At 49.3% G+C, this 24204-nt stretch overlaps 1 protein-coding gene across 1 annotated transcript in view; it reads right to left on the minus strand.

Annotated features, from left to right (window-relative positions):
• The window catches only part of TMED7 (transmembrane p24 trafficking protein 7), a 71964-nt gene that overhangs the window by 27335 nt on the left and 20425 nt on the right, over positions 1-24204 (minus strand). Inside the window, exon 3 of the mRNA XM_086961053.1 lies at positions 7074-7319. Within this exon, the coding sequence (XP_086817179.1) occupies positions 7074-7319 (246 nt within the window). The remainder of the gene's footprint in view (positions 1-7073; positions 7320-24204) is intronic.

The raw sequence follows: 24204 nt of genomic DNA on the forward strand, positions 1-24204 counted from the left end.
TCTAAATGTATACTATGACCTACAATCAAATTTCACATACGGCAAAAAGAATTCACAGGCAAACTCTTGCAGGAAATTCATCTTGCTCTCACAGGAAAAGAGGGTGGGGTGGGGTGCCAATGAGATTAATAGCCATTGTACTCTCTTGAACTTGCTTCATGGACGACGAGTACAGGTATGTCCCTGCAATAGAATGTATTGGCTCTAAATTGACTGTATATATGCTATAGACCACAAACGCCAGGAAAGTCAGCTTCCTCTTAAGCCTAACCAGGCTGCTTGTAAGACATACATCAATATGAGGGGGATTGCAACCTTACCTGATATAACTTCAACAACTCGGGCACATAGATGGTGCCAACAATTGTGACAGGGTTTTATTTAAGAATACTCACATTGACTATGGTCTTCGCAGTCAGAGGAGGACACATCCAACAAGAAAGAATTTTTAAAAAACTTTCACCTTACTGTCCTGTATGCACAGAACATCCTCAAGATACAGTTTTTCCTTTCCTACTTCAGAGGTCTGTCTAGTCCACATAATGTTGGGCGGCATTCTCGGATGTGGGCTCTTGAACCATAGGTTATTTGTACTGGGAATGAATTTAAGACATTTCTTCCTTGTATCGGAGAATGAACACCAAGACTAAATACAAAAAGCTACTGCAGACTAATGTCAAAACATAACTGAAAGAAAGCAATTATTCAGTCTTCTCTGCACAAATCAGTAACACTCAAAGTATGGCCTGAAAGTTGCATGCGGCACTCCTGCCCTTTAAATGCGGCCCCCTGGTCAATTGCAGCAATGAACTGCTGTTTATTTGACTCCGCACTAACAATCAGAAAGATGCTAAACAAGCATTTATTTACAGGTTAACTGAAGTTAAAGTAGTAACTAAGGTGTCCTGCACCACTTAACTTTAGGAACACTTTCATTTTTTGACATCTTGCAACACAAGTTTTCAAGTATGATAAAACTTTTCAAACTTCAAAAAGAGTATTTCAATAGCAAGCAGAAGAGCTTCACTTTAGTACTTCAGATTATATCGGTGCATTGAGAACTACTTTATTTTTTTAAAGTGATAATTTATTCTTAGGACACCCCCGCACCGCACGGCCACCAGCTGTCGCGTGTGCCCCCCGCCTGCCGCTGCTCTCAGCCTCGCTGAGCCTTACTCCCTTGTGGCCACGCCCCCGCCACCGCTCGTTGTCCTCCCACTCCTGTGCTATTTCGTTGTTTGGTCTTAATTGTACTGTATTTTCTGTAATTGTATTTAATTTTTGTATTTAATTCCTTTTCTGCCTCTGCTTGTTTTGTTATCCCCCCCTGTGCAGTCTCCCCCTGCGCCCACCCGCCCCGCTCCCGGGAGTGTGGACACGCCCCCTTCCTTCTGGGCCCTCCCCGCTCCCGCCTCCCAGCTGCTCCTCCCTCCCTGCACTTGGCCATAAATGGCGACCGTGCGCACGCGCGTTGGCGCGCCAAAGGCAAGCCGGTCTGCGCCCATCCGCGCCTGGACCGCGCCCAGTGCCAGGACCCCTGGCTCCCGCAGACACCAGCCCACCCGCCGGACCTATGACGCCGCTGAACTCTACACACTCAACGCCGGCCGAATCCCGGGCTGCTATCGAGCCACCCCGAGACGCACCCACGGACCCTTCTGCTGCCACTCCTGCAAGTTCACCTGCATCCGGACCTGCACTACACCAGCTCCGACCAAGCCGAGCACCAGCAGCAACCACCTCAAGTGCATCCTGCTCAACACCCGCTCCATCCACAGACACGCCGTCGAGCTCTGGAACCTGCTCGACACCACAGCCCCAGACGTCGCCTTCCTCACGGAAACCTGGATGAACGCCTCCTCAGCGCCCGACATCGCCATCGCCATCCCGGACGGCTACAAGATCATCCGGAGGGACCGGGTCAACCAGACAGGAAGAGGCATCGCCATCATCCACAGGAACACCATCCGCGTCACGACCAACACCGACGACACCCTCGCACCCGCCGAACACCTGCACTTCCAGATCCACATCAACCCCAAGACCACCCTCAGAGGCACCCTCATCTACAGACCCCCGGGACCACGCACACAATTCAGCGAAGACATCGCCGACGTCATCAGCCCACACGCCCTCCTCTCCGCTGACTACATCCTCCTCGGGGACCTCAACTTCCACCTGGAGAACAAAAACGACCACAACACCACCACCCTGCTGGACAACCTCGCCAACCTCGGTCTCAAGCAGCTGGTGACCACCCCCGCCCACTACGCCGGACACACACTCGACCCCGCGTTCTCATCCAGCAAGGACATCACCTTCAGCCACGCCACCGGACTCCACTCGACTGACCACAGCTGCGTCCACTTCAGCTTCAGAAGGACCACGATCCACCACCACCAGCAACAGGTTGCACGCAGAAGCTGGAACAAGATCACAGCCGACCAGCTTGCGACTTCCCTGAGCATGAACCCTCCCACCAGCGCAACTAACCCCAGCCAGGCGGCCACCAACCTCGCAAAGTGGATCAGCAACTGCGCAGACGACCTCGCCCCTCTGAAGACCCCGCCTAGCAGACCCGGCAGCAAGAAAGCCCCATGGTTCACCGACGAACTCAAGAGCTCCAAGAAGAACTGCCGAGCACTCGAGAAAGCCTGGCGCAGAGACAAAACACCGAACAACATGACTGCCCTCAAGCTCGCCACCCGAAAACACCACCAACTGATTCACGCCACCAAGAAAACTGCATTCAAGGAACGACTGGACAACAACGCACACAACAGCAAGGAACTATTCAACATCATTAAAGAGCTCTCCAACCCCAACGCCGGAAACAAAGACATCACCCCTTCGAAGACCTCTGCAACTCCCTCGCCTCCTACTTCCACAACAAGATCGCGGACATACACAACAGCTTCAGCACTCAACCGACGCACGCCACGACTGAACCACCGCCCCCCACCACCACCCTCCGCGCCTGGACCCCGATCAGCACCGAAGACACCATCCGCACGATGAACTCCATACACTCCGGATCTCCGACCGACCCCTGCCCTCACCAAGTCTTCAACAAGGCCAACGCTGTCATCGCACCCCACCTGCGGGACATCATCAACACCTCCTTCGACACCGCTACCTTCCCGGAGAGCTGGAAGCCACGCCGAACTCAGCGCTCTACTAAAGAAGCCATCAGCCGACCTCAAGAACTACCGCCCCATCTCGCTGCTCCCGTTTCCTGCAAAAGTCATCGAGAAGACCGTCAACAAGCAGCTGGCCGCCTTCCTCGAGATGAACGGATCCCTCGACCTCTCGCAGTCAGGCTTCCGGGCCAACCACAGCACCGAGACTGCCCTGATCGCAGCTACTGATGACATCCGAGCCCTGCTCGACAACGGAGAAACTGCGGCACTCATCCTCCTAGACCTCTCCGCGGCCTTCGACACTGTCGGCCACCGTACCCTAGTGCAGCGCCTCAGCAACGTCGGAATCCAGGAGAAGGGACTGGAATGGATCATCTCGTTCCTCGCCAAAAGGACACAGAGTCCACCTCCCCCCGTTCAGATCAGAAGCCACCGAAGTCATCTGCGGCGATCCTCAAGGCTCCTCGCTCAGCCCAACCCTCTTCAACGTCTACATGAGCCCCTCGAAGCCATCGCACGCCAACACAACCTCAACATTATCTTCTACGCCGACGACACCCAGCTGATCCTCTCCCTCACCAACGACCCCGCCACCGCCAGAGCCAACCTACACGAAGGGATGACAGACGTAGCCAAGTGGATGATGAACAGCCGCCTGAAACTGAACTCGGACAAGACGGAAGTCCTCATCCTGGGATCCTCACCCTCCGTCTGGGACGACTCCTGGTGGCCCCCCCGCCCTGGGCAGCGCACCCAAACCAACAGACCACGCACGCAACCTGGGCTTCATCCTGGACTCCTCCCTCTCCATGACCAGACAAGTCAACGCCGTCTCCTCGCCGTGCTTCAACATCCTGTGCATGCTACTCAAGATCTTCCGGTGGATCCCCACCGAGACCAGGAAGACTGTCACCCAGGCCCTCGTCACCAGCCGTCTGGACTACGGCAACTCCCTCTACGCCGGAACCAACGCAAAACTCCAGAAGAGACTCCAGCGGATTCATAACGCCTCAGCACGACTCATCCTGGACATCCCCCGTTGCAGCCACATCTCCGGACACCTGAGAGATCTGCACTGGCTCCCGGTCAACAAGAGAATCACCTTCTGTCTCCTCACCCACGCACACAAAGCCCTACACAACCAAGCCCCAGGATACCTCAACAGCCGCCTCAACTTCTACGCTCCCACACGCCAGCTTCGATCGACCAGCCATGCCCTCGCCGCCGTCCCCCGCATCCGAAGAACCACCACAGGGGGACGGTCCTTCTCCTACCAGGCCGCCAAGACTTGGAACTCCCTCCCGACCCACCTCCGCCTGACCCAGGACCACCTTGCCTTCGGGAAGCAGCTCAAGACCTAGCTGTTCGAGCAGTAGCGGACCCCCCCTCCCCTAGCGCCTTGAGACCCTCCGGGTGAGTAGTGCGCTATACAAATGCTTTGATTGATTGATTGATTGATTGACAAACATGAATTTAGAAATATTCATGTTTCACCCCAACATGGCAGCCGAGCAAATAGTGAATTAAGAGACAAATCGGTTATGTGTACCCTCTGGGTGGCCTGGGTTGCTATTATACATGGACATTTTTGCTGGGGAACTAGAATTATGTGGCAGAGGACGGCCAAATTATGCGGCAGCGGTGACCAAAATCTGCGTCTAGAAAAGGAAAACTATGCAACACATTTAGTGATAGTATTATCTTATTATTTTGTCTAGTTTACACTGTCTGGACATGGGTTGCACCTTAATAGAAGGACAACTGCAATTATTCGATTGTGAGGCTGCAGTGATTTATGAAAATTATAGATTTGATGCCTTTGCCACATAATCCATCACCAGCCACATAATCTGCCAATATTAACAAAAGTTAAAAAAAATGCAGGGACATGTTTCTGGGCAGTGGAAGGCCCTTTAGCATAGCTGGACTGGTCAACTTTCTGTAGCTTATTGCTACATTTGGATGTTAAACGGGTACTAATGAGATGCAACCAATACCCAGACAGTGTTACCAATTTTTACAAAATGAACAAATGAAGTAATACTATTACAAAAATGTGCTGCATTATGCAGTATAATTTGCCTTTTCTTGCGGCATAATTATGCAGCTCTCAGGCTGCATAATTCCAGTGGCTTTGCTTAATAGTACCAGTGTAACAACCAAATATAGTAATAACTTCTGAACCGTTTGAGGAAGAAATAATGTTTTTCCAATTAGCAGATGATGGGACTGAGGGGCAAATCCATAACTAAGCAAAAAAGTCTGCACTGTCACAAAATTCCAACAGTCTCAATAATAGTTCAACCGAAGAAAAGGTTTTGTAGAGCGCACATCCCCACGTTATGTATCTTGAGGTCCTCTTATATGCGCTTATGAAGGAGGAGCCAAAGTAAAATAAAACAACTGCACATGGTCACACAATTTAGTCACGTGGGGAAGCTAGGATTGATCCAAGGTTTTCTGGTTTCATAATGTGCTATTCAGCCTTTAGATGTACATGTTTTGCTCCCCTTACACAACTGCACCCCCATTGCCACCAAGAGGACTTCAATGTGACCCTCGGTCACAACACAGACTGAATTTTTTGGCCTCTGGAAAAATGTTGGAGGTTCCCTTGCCCAAATTCTAGGAAAGGCCTCAGTGGGGAGGAAATAGGAGACCGTCATCTCTAGGAGGAAGGCCAGAGGCGAACAATTCCTCGATGAATGGTTCAGGAGGGCCCTACGTGGTACTACAATTGGTCATCAAGGATCTTCTGGATGTAGTATGTTAGAAAAACTAAAATAACCTAACTCACTCTTCACAATTTGAATGGGCCCTTAAGATGAGCCAAGATGGCTCCATTACAAATATCATGAGAAGGCCAGTGGCCTTCGACTGAATCATGTTGGCCATTAATTGAGGACTTCAATAACCAAGGCAAATGTGCACACCCACACCTTTTGCCTTAATGTTATAAAGAGCTGTATCATCCAAACCATGCCCATAGGGGTTCGAGAGAACATCTTTTAAAACTAGGAACACAAGAGTGTACACTGCTTCACAAAGCTATAAATATGTTTATTATTGTGTTCTATTTATTACACAGTGAAATGTAATCTCTCAAAAACAGGTGTGTCTTCGGCACTCTCATATATCCAAGTGCTTCAAATATTCTAAAGACTATGCAACCCATCCCACCCTCAAAGCACCGTTGTCACTTCTATGTAGAACTGTCTGATCAAAATGTCAACGTACGACAGAGGACTCTTTAGTCTTAAACTGAATTTGGTTCTATGCTTACAGCTAGCTCTCTCCTAGTGTTTGGTGTACCTATCCCGGTCTACTTGTTAGATCATCTAGAAGTTCCCCTTCTAATCATTTTTAGAAAGCAGCAGCCACACAAGTATGAAGTCACTGACTGCAATTCGATATCAGATATTGGTATCAATGACAGTTTAGCGTTCTGGATGACAGAAAAATCCACTGCCAGAATGCTTACTTATGGAATATTGGTTACTAAAGCATTTATACAGATAGTAGCAAGATACTATGCCCATATTCCCCAGGAATAATTATTTTTATCATTAAGCATCTAACCAGACTAAGAATACAGATAAGCTTGCACCTAAGATTGATGAACTGCAGTGCCAATTAATTAAACTACATTCTCATTCATCTACTCATACATACATTCCTCACTTATTAATTAACAGAAGGATAAAATATGATGAATGAGTGTAGAGTTCCCAAATGACTTCTACATTGAACCAATGTTCAAGGAATTACGTCGTTTGTTACATATTCTGAAAGAGAAAAGGGTTAGAGACGTTTGGCAGCGGTGGGATTGGAAAACAGAGCTAGCACATTTTTGAAACAGAGTTTTAAATTAAAACTTGATCCAGTATGCAGAGCTGGCGTAAATGCTCAACACTAATAGGTGTCAATACTCACCTGAGTAAGTGCAGTGACTCTGTTTTCACTCGGAAACAAGGGGGGATCCTCTCCGACCTGGAAGTCGAAGTATACGGTTTTGTGTGTGAACGTGGAAAACTCATTGCTGAAACAGAACTTATATGTGCCATTTCTAGAAGCAGTAAATGTAAAGCTGTCATACTGCTTCTTCATCTCTTTGTAGAGCACTATGCCATCAGGGTCCTCCAAACGACAGTCTACATCATAATGGCCTCCAGTGATCACCTACAGGGAAAGACAAAAAACCACAAGGCTGGTCAGAACCCCAGAAAAACAGTACAGGAGGCATGGAGCTGTGAAGGCAAGGCCTGCAGAGACCTTATTTGCAGAGCACTTTAGAACACTGATGGAACACGTGATAATTGATCATACATGAATAAAAGAGAAGGCACAAGTTACAAGTAGAATGGGTTGAGTTGGAATGTGTGGAGGCCCACTTCTGTTGCAATGTACCAAGATAGCACAAATAGACAAGTGTAGTGTAACCTAGAACAATTAGACCTTTTATACACCAGATTTAATGTTGGTTTATAAATTATATTACTACATACCAGAGAACATAAACCTCTGAGCACCTAGTTATTGCAATAAAATGCAACACCACAGTGTTCCACAAATGCCAGCTATGTTTCAAAAGCATTCTTCAGGAGATCTGTATCAGGTGTATACTCCCTTTCCAATAAGAAACAGTGCAGCAGAACAGTGAACGTGCAAAATGTATTACACAAGGGTCAGACATCAGTTCTTAAGAGATGTGAAATGTTTGTGACACGACTTGAGTAAGAGCTCCGTTTGGAAATATTTGTTGATTTTTGAGAAATCTATTATGTAGACATGAAGTGAGTGGTCCAAACTTTAAGAAAACCACTTTCACAGAAAAAAATAAAGGACCCATTCTGCTCAGTTTAAAATAGGCGTAATTGCATTGATGTTCCCAGTGGCCATGTCCATAATTAGAGAAGGTAAATCCTATTTTACATTGGCAATGGAGCTCTACCAATAAGTGACGTAACATTTTAGAGACCAAGTATAGAAGTATGAAAAAGTAGGCATTTTGTATTCTAATGAAACAGAAGGTACAAGTCAACATGGGTACCAACTGTGTGATGGGAACGTCTAAACAAATGTGAGCCTTTGCATCTCTGTGTGCATTCCATCATTTGTGGATGTTGTGTTTCTGCAGCCAGGAACAACAATACATTCATCTTTCTCCACCCACCCCCTGATATTTCCATGACTTGTGCTGTCCACATAAATCACGCCAGTATTTTTCCAGAAGACTCTTATGGAACAAAGTTTATAAAGCATCACTTTTTAAGGATTGAAATCACAAAAATGTAACCAAAAACATAATTTTATATTTTGCACATTTTAAGTAATAAATAGCCAATGTACATACATCTCTTCTTCGGACTAGCCTTCTGTAAAAACATGACTTACTTTTAAGTACAACATATTCCAAGCACTAGTAAATAAATTGTTAGGGTCAATATGAACTCCAAACTCCTACCTCCTATGTGAGGACCCTGCACACCTCTAAATCACAAGTCTGGACATTCGTTACTTTACTACTAAAACAGCACACACATCAGCCCCAAACTTTAGCCCAAGAAAAGACGGCAGCACTCCATGTAATTTGCCCAACTGTCTCTCCTAAGTCAAGAAGCTTCTTTCCGAAGTGTAGGTACTAAGGGCAGCATACGAACCCCCAAGAGATGGGCTAATATCCATAGTGGGGAACACATGTGGATTCTAAGATTGTATTGTGTTGCCCAACCTATAGACCGTTGGTCCCTTCTCCATGTTTGGGTTCCCAAGTCTCACAGCTGCACTCCACATCCACAGGCAGTATTCCTCCTGAAATGTGCTTAGCATCTGTACCCCAAAGACGGAGTGTTCCTTCTTTAGCCTTACTCTGTGGAAGGAGACCTTAGGGGATACTTTGGTCAACAGGTTTCAGGCAGGAGACAGGAATTCTATTTGCAACATATACAAAGATGTGAATTCTTTGGGTTAGATATTGTGTGTGTGTGTGTGTGATTTGCACAGCATTGTTTTCGCTTGCTGCTGTTGGGATAAGAATGTCCCATGAACGACTCAAGGAAGTATGCCCCCTCACCTACTTTTGCCAAAGCAAATTTTTAATATTGATGACTCACCACACTGAAGAATCATGCACATACACGCATTCCTGCAACAATAAAATGGTATGAATGAGCACCCCCTTAATTGGGGGCGACTACTGTCCAATCAGTGGACTGGGAGGGGGCGTGGCCAAGCGCCGACAAAGATGGCCACGAGCTGAAGAGACTCCTGCCACCCGCAGCCCACCACTCTTTGAATATCTGTCAAAACCCCCCCCAAAAAGGCATGGTTTGCAGTGCACAATCGCCTCCTTTAGCAATCGATGTAAAGCATGAAGGGAGCTCACCTGATCCGTCTGGGAACGATCATGTACAGCAGACAACGGCCTGTGTGAGGCTCAGAGCAGCGGTGTTTTCTGCAGCGTTAAGAACCGGAGGTAAGAGATAGGGGCGGAGTGTAACAACAAGTGCTGCCAGCCTGCGACGAAGCAAAGAGGCAGGAGTTTCCTGGGCCAAGCAGACACTCCTCCAGAACATGCCAGACCCCTCTGCGGTGAGAATACAAAAGGTGAGAGAAACTAAGGCCGACTCGCAGGAGGTGGGGGGAGCAAAGGAAAAAGCAGAAGGCTTGCAGCGAGGCATGGCGGCCTTGCCTGGGGAGTGGCGCGCTTGCCGCAACAGCAGATCCACACACCGATCAGGCAGGCCCTGAGTAATGAAAGGGAAACAGTCGCCAACTGGGGGGGAGAGCATCAACCACAGGGGAGGAACTGGAGGCACCAACATTTTGAAACTAATGGCCAGTGAGGCCCCCGGGAGGAGCCAGATTCAATAACTGGTATCGGTCAGATGTTCAGGCCCAAGGAGACAAGACATCATTGGAGCCGGGAAGGAGGTGGATTAATGTGGGCTGGCGACACTCCCAAGGAGCTCCATACGGGGCAAGCGGACGACACCCAACATTGTCGGAATCTGTGGGGACTCCGCCAGCTGCCGGGGCCATATAACGGCATGTTGCCCCGGTTGCCCTCGGGGGACCAAGGTAGGCGCTTTGGGGAATACCAATTTGCAATAATAACACTTAATTAGCAATCAAACACCTGTGGCACCTGCGGCTGAACTGCCAGGAGTGAGAAAGGCCACTTTTAGAGAGACTCTCTATACTCCTGGGGAAAGCAGACAGACCGAGTGAGGTACAATTGCCCCCTGGTCAGACGTCTGATAATACCCGGGAGAGCAGAACACCAGAGTCCAAGTCCACTCACCGGCGCTCAAGATGCTGGATGCTAGAAGGAATAGAGACACTCAAACCAAACTGGATAACTACATGAGCCTCAAAAATAAAGACGCAGGCACCCCTACTGCCGCTGGCTCGTCCACCCTGGAGGATACCATCGCCAGCAAAGGAGAACCCACACAAGAGATAATGGAGGCAATAGGTGTGCAAGCGTCAGGTTGCATTGCTACAGGCCACCAGTCACACAATAGAAATGAAGCTTCCCAACCACGAAGGGAGATCGCGCAGCAGTAGGTGTCCCCGAACGGGCGGGGGGGGCCAGTGGCCGACTGCTTTGCGGAGGAGCTTGCGACATGTCACCTTCAACCAACCTTGATGCTCTGCTGTCCGGTCCGCTAGGGGGGGGTAGCGATCGAGGGATCAAAAGGTTTCTCGATTGAAAGGGCCCACAGGGTCCTGAAAGGTAGCTCAAGGCCTGTAGCTCCTCCGAGGCCTTTGTTGGCCAGATTGTTCAACTTCAGAGATAGAGCCACCCTACTACAGATGGCCCGGAGCGCCCTTTCCCACCACGGTCCAATATGAAAACAATATGATGAAAAAAAATTCTGGACTTTACAATCAAGGTTCAAAACCAACGCAGATCTTTTCTGGAGGTCAAGAAACTGCTCAGGGACAAGGGGGTGAAATACTTCAAGCCATTTCCGGCAAGACTCAGGGTTGAAGCGGAAGGAAAGACCTGTTATTTTGATTCCACTTGAGATGGCACGTGCAGCTCGAAGGCAGAAGATTACATAGCCCCAGAGCACACAGAGTATCCTCAAAAGAAGACTCTTGGCCATAGAGGAAATTATGCAATCAACCTGGGACCTATACACCCAAAAGACGCAGGACATTGACACTTTGGCGCTGGTCAATCGAGAGGTGGGCCGGGCCCCTGGCAGCCAGATGCAGATGAACCCAAAGTAACCTGAAGGACAAAGCAGTGGGATTAAACCAGACACAATATTCTTTACATGCTAAACTAAACCTTTGCAAACATTGCATTATGTGGGGGAGGAAGAGGCCAATGCGGCGTAGGCACTGCCGCCCTTGTCGTTTTAGGTCTCACCTACGCAGCGCGCATGTGCTGCAAAGGAAAAAGACCTTTAGCCATCGCTACACTTTTGCAGGCAAAAACGTTTTTCAGCATTTCAGCAGTCTTCAGCCAGGCTTGCTTGAATCCAGTGGCAAAGTGAGCAAGGGACTCACGTCTGAGCATAACCTGCCAACTTATGGCGAACAAAGCGGTACAAAAGAGGGTGGTGATGGACGGAGCATCTGAACCAATCAAACACTCACACCCAGTCAACAGATCTGGGTTTAATCCATCACCATTCTTTAGCCCACTCTGCCACCCCACTTCAGACATGGCCATATGCAAATCAGTCTGACCCTGTGCCTCATGGGAACAGTCCAGCTCAAACTGCTAAGCCATGCCTTCCCTGGACCGCTCACTTTGCCACTGGATTCAAGCAAGCATGGCTGAAAACGGCTGAAATGCCAGAAACCGGTCCTCGGAAGCTTATTTCCGGTCCAGGGAAGGCATGGCTTGGCAGTTCGGGCTGGACTGTTCCCATGAGGCACAGGGTCAGACTGATTTGCATATCGCCATGTCTGAACTGGGGGGTGTGGAGTGCAAAAAAACGATGGATTTGGGCCCAGATCTTTGTACTGGGGTGAATGTAAGACATTGTTCTGCATTCTGTCCATCAACTGTGTTTTTTGCAATTCCCAGAATTGAGTGCATGGAATTGGGAAATGGAAGTGATACGAGCACACAGGTTCCCCTTTGTGATGCGCCAACATGGGAAAGAACGGCAAGTTGATCAGAATTCATATCCCAGGGCAATATTAATTTGTTTGAACAATTATTTGTGTGTATGGGGAGCGCTAATCCCAGGCAACACAGGCCCTACCCTGTTTTGCTCCGGGGCGGAGGAGTGGGGCTTTTACTTTGGCACACATTGCTGCTGTGCTGGTGGGGGGATTGTTGACTCAACTGAACAATTGCGGCAGCAAATTCAGTTGAGCGTTTTGGTGGCATACATGCACATACTATACGATTCCCGTGATCATGTGCACTGTGGGAATATAGATGTTAACTAAGATGATTGGGCGTGGCGCACAGCGTAGGTTATCAGCAGTGGGTGGAAAAAGGTAAGTAGGGTGTTGGTTTTAAGGTGCTCCTACAGGTGACGTAACTGTTCACTGGTACGTCCTGAATGGTTGAGGGGTTGAGTGCGCTACTGGGGTGTAGGCGCATCCCTGTGATGGGCACACTTGTATGGAACTGTGTGTAACCAAACAACACAGTGATTTCCAAATGGTTAATTCAAATAAAGTTCCATTCATTGAAGGTTTCAAAAGTTTTAATCAAAGTCTTTCATTAGATGAGTTTCATATTAAATTCATATGAATCAGCAGACCATGTATTTAATCCATCAGAAACTGTGAGTGGCTCCGATGCATTTCGGACAAAAGTGTCCTTTCTCAAGGAGCACTGAAACAAAGAGGATATATGGAATCAAATCAATACACATAATGTAAAAGATGAATACGTTACATCAATGTTTACATGCGTGACTCAATGTGTACACCACATGCGTCCAGTAGTGGTAAAACTGAAAAAATGTGAAAGGGATGGAGTCTCACCGATAGGGTGGGTGTGTTATCTCACCAAAGTCCGAGTGTGGGAGAGCATAGGTGAAAGAGGAAGCCAGAGTGGTTTAAACAAAGGTTAAAACCGTAAATGCAGCGCGTGAGAAAGTATGGTGAAATCGGGTTAAAGGCATCCAAGTTTAAACATGAGGCAAAGTGAAACGAGACGGAATGAAAACAAGGTGAATGATATAACGAGTGAAACGGTTGAATAGTGAAAGAAGCGGTTCAGCAGAGCGTTAAGATCGGGCTTACTTGGTAGCTTGCAGAGTGTTCAGTGATCCTGAAAGAGAGATCGGATCACCGTATTTAATGCGATAAGCAAGTGAAGATGCAGCTAAAGGCTGTGAGGGCAGCAGAGGAACGGGAAACACTTACTGGGTCTGCTTGTCTAGCGGTACCACGTAGTGGGTTCCGGAAAGGTAGAATTCCCCGTCGCGAATGCGGAGTTTTTGGAAGGTGGAAGGGTGAGAAAGATTGAAGAGGGACTAATGAGAGGAAGTGCAGGTAAATCATAGTATTAGGTTGGGGAAGCGGCCATATTAGAAGGGAGGATAGAGCCCCAAAGGTACCAAGGAACGATAGGGTTTAAACAAATTAATTAATGAAATGCAAACGGCAGAACAATGTTATAATGCATCAGTAAATGCCCAAGGGCGGCATTATAAATAACAGCTCAGTTCAGTCCGGTCATTAAGACCAAAAGGTTTCTGAGATTGCAGCCTGTACATCCAGGCGGTTTCTCTTTGCAGCAACACCTTGTTATTGTCTCTGCCTTCAGTTTTGGGGACAATTTCGAGGACCATGTATTTAAGTTGAGCCACGTTGTGGTTGGCTTCATTGAAGTGAATGGCGATATTAGATTTGATGTTTCTGGTCCTTATATTAGACTTGTGTTCGTTCAACCTTGTCTTTATCTTCCATGTAGATGTTGCCTTAGCTTCTTGTATGCAAGAAGTCATGACAAGGCAGACGGACTTGTGTATACGGGCAGCTAATGGCTCATACAGTTTTCTCCCCCAGTTTAAAGGATTCTGCTGGTTTATGAGAGAGTGGCTGGCAGTCTGGGACTACTAGTTTCTGGTTTTACCATTTTAAAAATGGCCATATATGTCTCGCTGGGCAATCGCCTGTTTTTTTATTTCAGATTTTATTATAAAAAGCAGGGTGATTGTGCCATTGCGCAGTTACAAGTACTAATTAACAATAGTACGTGACAGGGCTCCACTTAATAGTTATGAAGCTGATGTCAGTGATAGGGTAGTGAAATAATACGAGCAAGCTGAGCAGTTTTAAGCATCATAGTTCGCACAGTCACATAACTGTCAGATGACCTCTCGTCATATATGACCACTTCAGCCTGCCTTAGCTATATTTCTTTCAACTGTAATTTTCTTTTTAGGCAGGCCTTCCTCATAGGTCTCGATTGGAATGTAAAAGCTGAAATTACAAAACCACATGTCCCAGAATACTCTGTGCGTTGCCGAGACGCTAGGCCCGAAGCTGGTGTCACATGGAGGCACTTTGGGCAGGTCCTTGTAATTCCGGCGTTAATCTGATTCAGAGCCTGGTTTGAGAAATGATGCGATTCATAAATACAAGTACGTTCAAGAGGCTTGAAAGTTAAACATGTTTCTACCATTTTAAGACTTTTAAATCACATATTTTATGTAACAGCAGTGTGATATAGGCTCCCATAAGAGATTTGTAATATGCTAACATTACCAATGTGACTCTGTAAACAGCTCAACCAGACTCCTCCCTGTTCGATGAATGCATTAGGGCCTATTTTGTATTTCAGAAGTACACTGATGCATCACAAATTCAAACTTTTTTCTTAGATGCATTATTGACAGAAAGCAAACCATTTTCTCGCTGTTGCAGCCCTTTTAAAAAATATTAGTGTCAATTCCAAGCTAGTCACGTCTATTTGCTTTGAGATTTCTAGCTTTGTGTTTGTTTTATTTTTGTTTACTGGCCTCACCGCATAAAACATATCTTTTGCAAGGTAGAAGTGTAGATGACACTCGTTCATAAAGAGTTCCTAGGCAACTACTTGGTGATAAAACATGGCAGACCATCAGCCCACAATGATAGCACTAGACTCAATACACCACAGTAAATTTGTGACAAGTCATTTTTATTTAGTGCAACACTATGGTTAAAATGGCTACAAAATTCATGAATACATGGGGTTCAATTTCAATCAACAGTCTAACAAATCACGCAGGTTTCAGATTCGTTCAAGGTAATGGTGTCCACTTGTAACAGTAAACGCATTAATTAGATTGTGGTTCAGAATGTTGTAGTTCTATTCACTTGGATTGACACACTTGTCTGTGCCTGGTCAAGCATGTATCCCTGAATTAGACTGCAAGACCCAGTGTATAGTAATTGTATATACAGCTCTTCAATCCCTGGCACACAGGATATTGTGCTGCATGGCTAAACCACTTTTAAGGCCCAGAGGCGAGACCTACTGGCTATGCCAATGCTTGTTCTTCTGTAGGCTAGTTTGGAATGAGGAGACATATTTGAGGAACCGGGAAGTTCTGACCCTGAAGAGCAGGGAAGAAGGAGGGGGTGTTAGTTTATTGTTCGTATATTTGTCTAATGGCAATATGGGGTGGGGTGGGGGGGGCGTGGCTAAGATGGCGGCCTGAGAGGACGCTAGTTTGTGGGGCTCCTCGGCCCGGATCCCCCGTTGTGACCATTTAATCAGCATTTAAGCCCCTGTGCTGGAGTGAATTGTGCCTAGCAGCGCAAGGGTAGTTGGTGCCTGTCCATTTGGTGGCGAGAGAAACGCGGCGCCAGTCCCCTGTGACACCCTTTCCCCCGCGGAGCGGGGTCTCGACTGGTGCTGGGGTGTAATGGCGGCCAGGGGGACCGAGAAGCCCGTGACGAGTCTCCGCCGCGTGTGGCCTACCAGGGGGGCGCCCACCGAGAGGACGATGGCCGGAGCGGAGGCTAGGAGCCAGTGGGGAGGAGCGAGGCAGCAGTGCTTGGTGAGCGAGGTGAGCTGTGGAGGGAGCAGCCGGTGACTGTGGTAACGCCCGACCTGAGAGGCACGAAAATCGAGCCCCGGGACTTGGGGCCTACATCCAGTTGGCGTGTACCGGCCCCGCCAGAGCTACAACCAGCGGCGTGGGGCATCAGGGGGAAGCCCACAGTGAGAAGGACAGTCGAAGCGGAGGACGGGAGCCGTCGGTGAGACAGGCTGCAGCAGCGCATTGTAGGCGAGGTGACCTGCGTTAGGGCTGGCCGGCGGTGGAGGGAGCGCCCGCCCGGGAAGTGCAAAAATCGAGCCACAGGATTTGGGGCCTACAGAGACCAGCCTGTCTGCATTACTGAAGCCAGTGAGGAGAGGCGGTGCGAGACCCTGCGCTGCAGAGAAGCCCCATCTAGACACGGCCTGGGGGCCAGACCAGGGGGCCAGACCTACCGGCTGCGCGCGCTTGCCCAGCGAGAAGGAGCCGGTGACTGGAAGGTGAGGTGCGGAGGGAACGGTGGTGCCTGTCCGGCACCCACATCGTTTTGCCAGCGAGGTGACCCACTAGGGCTTGCGCCTGAACTGGCCTGGGTAGACTTTGTGGGTGTGAAGCCTAGTCTGCGCTGCCTTGCTGACGAATGGGGCTTGGAGCAGGTCCCCGCAGCGCATAACCCCCATAGAACTTAGAGCGCAACAGTGGACGTTACACTTGGCTGGTGTGGCGAAGAAGATGGCCTGGGGGCCTAGATCTCAACCCGCGTTGCCTGGACACCACGTGGGCACGCAATCATCAGAATAAACTCCCTCCGAGTGGACAAGCTTTCGGGGTTCCCCAAGACTAGAGCGGACAGCGTATCATGGCCACTGTAGGGCGCAGGGGCGGGCACACCATAACGCACATGCTTGTCAAGGGTACCCCTAAGAGAAAGAAGGGCCCTCCTTCCCTAGCGGTGGCGAAAGAAACCACGGGGAAGGAGGACGGAGGAGCCCCCATCACCAAATCGTTCTTGGAAACCCTATTTAACTCCTTGCGCGAGGACTTCCTGACGCTATAACAGGACTTGGCCGGGAGCACCGTGAACTGCGCTGTGATGTGGATGGCTTGGGGGAACGAGTGGCACCAGGGAGGAAGCAGAACAAACTAGGAGTGAGAAGGTAGAACAATTGCAGCAAGAAGTCATTCGCCTTCGTGAGCAACAAGTTGATTTTCAGGCACATGCGGAAGACCTCGAAAACCGCTCTGAGGAACAACATAAGGGTCTGAGGCGTGCCATCCAAAGCAGAGGGGGACAGTGCCACCAGCTTTCTACAGGGAATGTTCCGGGAGATTTTGGGGGAAACAGATGACTTTGAAATTTGCATCGACAGGGCGCACAGGGTAGGCCTGGCGCGCCGAGCACCTGCTCCCCCACCTGATCTTCTGACCTTCCTACCCGACTTTCCCTTGAAAGAAAGAATCCTGAGGGAGGCACGCCAGAAACAGCCTCTCCAACATCAAGGTTACCAGGTGGCATTGTACCAGGACCTCTCGGCCATCACCCTGGACAAGAGGAAAACTTTTAAGGTAGTCACAACGTTTGTGCGCGACAAAGGGATCCTTTATTCATCGGGTCACTCCTTCAGGCTGATCTTTTAATGGAAAGGGGCCCTGTATCAGCTCAGATCTCCCTGAATTTAGTGATGGACCAGGACAGGGACAGGTAGGGTCACCGATATGGCAGCACAGGGGCCCTCTCAGAGACAGGTAAAGAATGGATAAAGCAAAGGGGGTTGAAGAACTTGTGGAGGGCTAAACACCCAGGGGCATCGTACACCTTCTACTCACATGTACATCGCACCTATGCCAGATTGGACCATTTCATAGGCTCCTCGGAGCTGTAGGCCCAGGTGGTGGATGTGAACAACGCCCCATCCTTTTCCAACGGCTGCGGGACGCCGATCGAGACCTTTGGCGCGGCGCCCGCAGGTTGAAGTCACGGACCGAACCCTATCTTTTTCGGAAGAAACACGTGTAAACCAACGGCTGTGAGACGCCGCTAAAGATCTAAAGAGACGGATACTTCCCTGGCGTCTTACAGGTTGAAGTTACGGCTTGCATTCCTTTTATCCCGGGAACCGACACATAGATACCAACGGCTGCGAGACGCTACAAAAATACCACAGATTGTGACCTATTTGGCTCTTGACAGGTTGAAGCCACGGCTCGCCTTTCCATTGTTTTTGCACGTTGTAACCATACCGGTATTACAGAAGAATTCTGGGTTGTGATCGCTTCGACACCGACACACTTTTGAACATATATGACCAAAACTTTTTAACCAGGTGACTCAGAGTACCGCTAAGAAAACAGATGTCGGATTTTATCCAGAACCAATAGAGAACACCCATCTCGTGTTCACTAGATTGAATGTGGCTCCTGATGAAGGCGTTCTGTTAACGCCGAAACGCGCGTCGATAAATTGTATTGTTTGCCACCTACGTCTTTTTATGTATTTTCTTGTATAATTGTGTCACGAATATTTCCTTCATACATAATTTTGTGTATTTTTATAGTAACATTGTAGTGATTATGTTTTTTTAAAATTTGATAATGTAATTTCATCAATAAATCGAACTTGTTAAATTTTTAATTGATTTTTGTGCTTTACATATTGGTCTGTTCCCTAGTTATATCATCAAGTGCGTTATTCTCTTTACACATTGAACAACGCCCCGGCAGCCATCTCCGACCACGATGCAGTGGAGCTCACGATTAGAGTCTTTGTTACCAAGAGACCCCATGGTAGGTGAAGGTTGAGGGAACCCCTCTTGCAACGCGCAGACGTAGTCCAGCAGCTTCGTAAGTGCATCACTGATTACCTAGCGGCTAATGATCGCCCTGAAACGCCTTTGACGGCAGTGTGGGAGGCGTTAAAAACGGTAGTGACGGGTGAGTTCATTGCCATGGAGGCGGCGGAGGCCAAAGATCGTAAAGCTAAGCGAGAAGACCTCCCAGCTAAGGTCGTTGAACTGGAATGAGTACACAGCTGTACAGGCACCCCGAGAGTCTGGAAACAACTAAAAGTAGCCAGGACTCAACTAGCGAGTCTGGGCGTGGATAGGGCCGAGTATGCGGCTCTCCGCCTGCGACACACCTATTATGTTGGGGGGAACAAAACGGGTCGCCTCCTTGCAAGCCCGCTGCGAGCCAAGGTTCAACGCTCAAAAATTCTGGTCTTGCTTAACGAGAAAGGGGACGAAATTCGTGACGAGACACAGATAGCGGGGACCTTTAGGGATTATTACGCTTCACTCTACACGGCAGACCCCATATCAGAGACTGAAGCAGAGGCTTACCTACAAGGGGCGGCTACCACTGCGCTAAACCCAACAAGCACAAGCGCCCTAGATGCACCCATTCGAATCGAAGAGGTGATTAGCACCATCTCTCGTCTCAAACCCTTAAAAGCGGCAGGCCCCGATGGTTTTTCCGCAGGTTTTTATAAAATTTTGCCCGCTTCTTACGAAGCTTTTTAATTCATTTCAAGGCCCGGCTCCATCCCGCCCGAATTGCTGGAGGCAGACGCAATAGTATTACTGAAGCCGGGAAAGGATGCCACACAATGTTCTGCATTCCGGCCAATCTCTTTGCTTAACCTTGACCTTTAAGCTATTTTCAGGCATGCTGGCTTCGCGGCTTGGACCTAGTCTCCCTGGAATCATAGAGCCAGACCAATCAGTCTTCATCCCGGGCAGACAATGTAGTGATAACACCAAACGCTTCCTTCATTTAATCGACAAAGCCCACTTCCAGCAATCGGACTCGGTACTCCTGGCCATCGACTATGAAAAGGCGTTTGACCGTGTCGATTGGGGCTTCTTAAGGCGGGTTTTGACGCACTTCGGAGTGGGAGAGCGCTTTCAAGCCTGGGTAGCGAGCTGCTACCATAACCCCCAGGCGTGGGTCTGCCTTAATGGCCTTTGCTCCTGCCTCTTAGAAATTCAGCGCGGAACCGGGTGTCCCCTTTCCCCTCTCCTGTTCGCGCTATATGTCGAGCCGCTAGCACAGAGTGCAGGACCACCCTAACATACATGGGGTAACATTTGGCGGGGAACCACACCCCATAGGCCTGTACGCGGATGATATTCTGGCGGCCCTCGACAACCCTAAATTTTTAGTGCCAGACTTCCTGGAAGAGATCCAGTTATTCGGCACAGTATCGGGCTTTCGGATGAATAGAGGGAAGTCACTGATCTTGCTGTTGGGCAAGAATGCTCACGCTAACCGAGAATCGCTTGTCTACGGAGGGGGACTGGCAACCCAGTCACAACTCCGTTACCGGGGCATCACCTTAACATCCTCTACAGAGCGGACGGTGGCTTTAAACTACGCTAACATTACGATGCAGATCCACAAAGATCTGGAGCGTTGGACGAAACAACCGCTATCCCTGCTGGGACGGATTGCGGCGGCGAAAATGTCAGCACTCCCCAGGATATTATATATCTTTCAAACTATCCCTGTGTCCCCACCGGCCGGGACTATCAAACAATTGCAAGCGGCAATCCAGCATTTTTTTTGGGGTGGTGGTGGTGGTGGTGGGGGGGGGGGGGGGGGGGGGGGGGTTTAGAGACCGCGCATGCACAAACTACTGGCATACCGAGGCATGGACGAGGGGGGGGATGGGAAGTCCCAATTTACAACAATATTTTCAAGCAGCGCAGCTGCAATACTTAGTGGAATGGTTTAGGCCTGAATCAGAGAAGAGATGGCTCTTCCAAGACAGAGCCATGGCTCAAACATCTTTGTGGAAAGTACCATTCCTCCACCGCCCGCACAGACAACGATACCTCCAGATGTCACCTATCACGCGCACCATACTAAGGGTGTGGGACTCGGTTGCTGCTAGGCGCAGGCTCACAACCTTCCCTTCACCGCTCACTCCTCTATTAGATAATCCCGAGTTCCCCCCGGACACGGATTCCCGAGCATTCCCGCAATGGCGAGGATCCAGCTGCAGATCCGCAGGGTACCTCTTCGACTTAGAAGGCTTTCTCACATTCACCGATGTGAGAAGGTGGCCTGATATGCAGTGCTCACTATTCTAGTGAACACTATGTATCAGTCCAGCAACCCTTATTGATGATTGGTTGTAAGTCAACCTTATAGACCAGCTATCCTAGTAGCGTGGATACGAGCAGTCTAAGGCTAAAGACTCGAGAGGGCGCGTTAAGCCAGCTGTTTACCACACATATACCCCTTGAATACCAAGTGAAAGGACACCACACAAGTGTTATGAAAATAAACAGTTATTTATTTAAAGATCACAACAGCCCTGTACTCTTTATGAGGACAGGGTACTAAGCACAAACCAAAACTCTTACAAAAATACTTAAGTTAGCACAGTATATACAAATGCCCGAGGGGCACGGAAAACCATATACTCTGAAAGTGGAATGCGAAATTCCTAGCAGGTAAGTACAGTACTAATAGCTTTTGGAATCGCTAGGACTTGACTAGGGAATCGTTAGATTACTTCTAGGAGGCCTAGGGGACTCGGGTGCAGTGTGTGCCCTCTCACGCGAGATGCGGACAAAAGTCTATGGTAGCTAGGAATTAGAAAGTTAGTGTTCTCGGGCGAGCCCGACCTGGTAGGGAGAAAACGAAAGTAGATTCTGACCCTTGGATAGTGAGGCTATGCTGGGGCACCGAAATGCCGAAGTTACCTAGCCCAGGGGCTGCAGCTGCATAGGTCTGAAAAGACGTCGGGAATCCTCGTAGACGGACCAGGAGCCGGAAGAAAAGATGCTGGCCGGTGACCAGTGAAGAAAGTTCAGTTGGATCCAAGCCTGGATCTCGAAGATAGATGACACCTGAAAGCAGAGGGGACCAAGTTCGAGACTACTAGCCAGTAGTCAGTGGGCACCAGGAGGGCACCGGATGGTAGCCACCTCGACAAGGTGAGTGGGTGACGCTTGACTCGAAGATCTCACGGACCAGGAGGCGTTGTCGGCGACCAGGATGAAGGATCGAGCTGTCCCACGAAGATAGAAGCTGTCGGCGTCGCTGGACCCAGGATTGGGCAACAAAGCCTTGGCAAATTCAAGCCCACGCGGTGGACCTAAAATGGCGTCTGGAGTGGACCAGGAGGGTCCGGGGTGCCTCTCTTCAAGAAGGAAGCAAGGGCCAGTCTGGAGCAACCAGACCAGCAGCAGTGATGTCGTCGGGCGTCGTTCAGAAGGCCACAAGCCAGCCGGCTAGTAGCCAAACAACGCGGTGCACAGCAAACAGCAGAAGGGCCCCACGCCGATCGTGGAGATGCAGGGAGGCTGATCTTGGGTGCTGGAGCTGCGCAGGGTTGGGGCTTCTCGGACCCCAAAGCACTCACCAGTGGAAGACTCGGTGGGCTTGCAGTAAAGATGTCGTGCAGTCTTGGCGATCGTCGGTCCCTCGAGGTCTCGTCGCACTCACGGTTCTCAGCTTGGCTGTAGAGGTGAGTAGAGGTCAGAGGTGCCAGGGAAGCCGGGTCTCGTCGAGCTGGGTCGTCGGATTCGTGATGAAGGACTTGCAGCAGACCGCAGTGTTCTTTAGGATGGTGCCCGCTTGATGCAGGGTGACTACTCCTTAGCCACAAGGGAGAATCTTGAAGAAGAAATCGTGAAGTCCTTTCGAAGAAAGTGGTATCTTGATTCCAAAGATGATCCGATTTGAACAGGGGGCCCCGCTCCTATCTTTATACTAAAAAAGGGGGCTGACCCGGTGACTAGGTCCTGCCTATGGGTGGGACTAGGTGGGGGGTGGTTACACCCCTCTGCCATGCCGGACTTCCCCAGGCCAGGGGCTGGTGTGCCCCTGGAACTGGTTCAGACCGGCCTATGCGTAGTGAGCACCGGGGTGCCACTCAGCAGTCACCTTCCTGTAAAGCCCTGCCTACCCAGGATACACAAAACCATGTCTGCGACGGTGCTAGCACCGCCCCTGACAGGAAACCCTTTGTCCAGGCTCCCCTCGCTGGAAGGACTCCCAGCTGCAGGGGGTCAGACTCGTGTCTGTGGTGGCAGCATCCATTTTGTGGAGCTGAGGCTTCAGTTAACTTTAACCGGGGTTCACAGTTACATACATGTCGTGTCCCTCTAGAAGGGTGGAATGCTAACCCCGTCGCCAGAATTGGCGAGGGGTTAGTATTCCAATTCGTATGACACCTTACTCGACATGTTTTGATAAAGCAATACCAAAGATAGCATTTAACCGCGAGGATTATAATGCACTTAAGAGTATATGGTAGGCGATATCATGGAACAGCGATTAGGACTTGGTTCCGCAAGCTGCAGACAGGCTCAGCTCATGCCAGAGCACCATCTCACACGATTCCAAGCACTCTGCCTTCAGGATTGTCAAGGCCTGCCATAGGAGTGACTGATAGGAATCTGTGTGTCCATTTTAGGGTTAGGTATAGGTATACTACACCTATAGCAAAGCGTGTTTACACGACTTTGCCCCAGCTGTCATGCAGCCAGTTGTGTCAAATTTAAGAGGCCAGCCAGGGGTGGCATAATACATGCTGCAGCCCCTGGCAGCCCTGGGTACACCTATGCCCTGAGTTACAGGGTCTGATAAGGTGGCCCAGTACCAATTGGAAATGTACCTAGGGTACATGGAATCCATTTTAAAGAGAGAGCAGTAGGCCTGGGGTCCTGATTGGCAGGATCCCAGGTCGACTATGTCCAAAACCAGCTAAAACACAGGGCAAAAAGTTGGGGGCAACCATAGTCAGGATGTACCTTCCTACAACCGACCTGTCCCAAGGGTACGACATCACATCGCCACAGCTCTTTCAATACTTTCAGCTGCGGCATTGGCTTCTGCAACCCACAATTAGCCCACTTGTTGGTGGACGTATGACAGCATTTGAGAAATGGCTAGTAACAAGGGACTCGGATAGAGGCCTTATCACAGATTTATACTAGATGCTTACTTCTATCCCCGCCAGAGATACACCACACTGCAGGGCAGAGACGCTGGGAACAGGAGCTGGGGAGAAAGTGAACGCTCTATTTATTACAGGGCCAACCACACAGCGAGGAATACAGCAGGCAGGGAATCGGCAGTGAAATTAGCCACAT

Source organism: Lissotriton vulgaris, chromosome 3_1 (genome assembly GCF_964263255.1).
Source record: "Lissotriton vulgaris chromosome 3_1, aLisVul1.2, whole genome shotgun sequence".
NCBI classification, from domain to species: Eukaryota; Metazoa; Chordata; class Amphibia; order Caudata; family Salamandridae; genus Lissotriton; species Lissotriton vulgaris.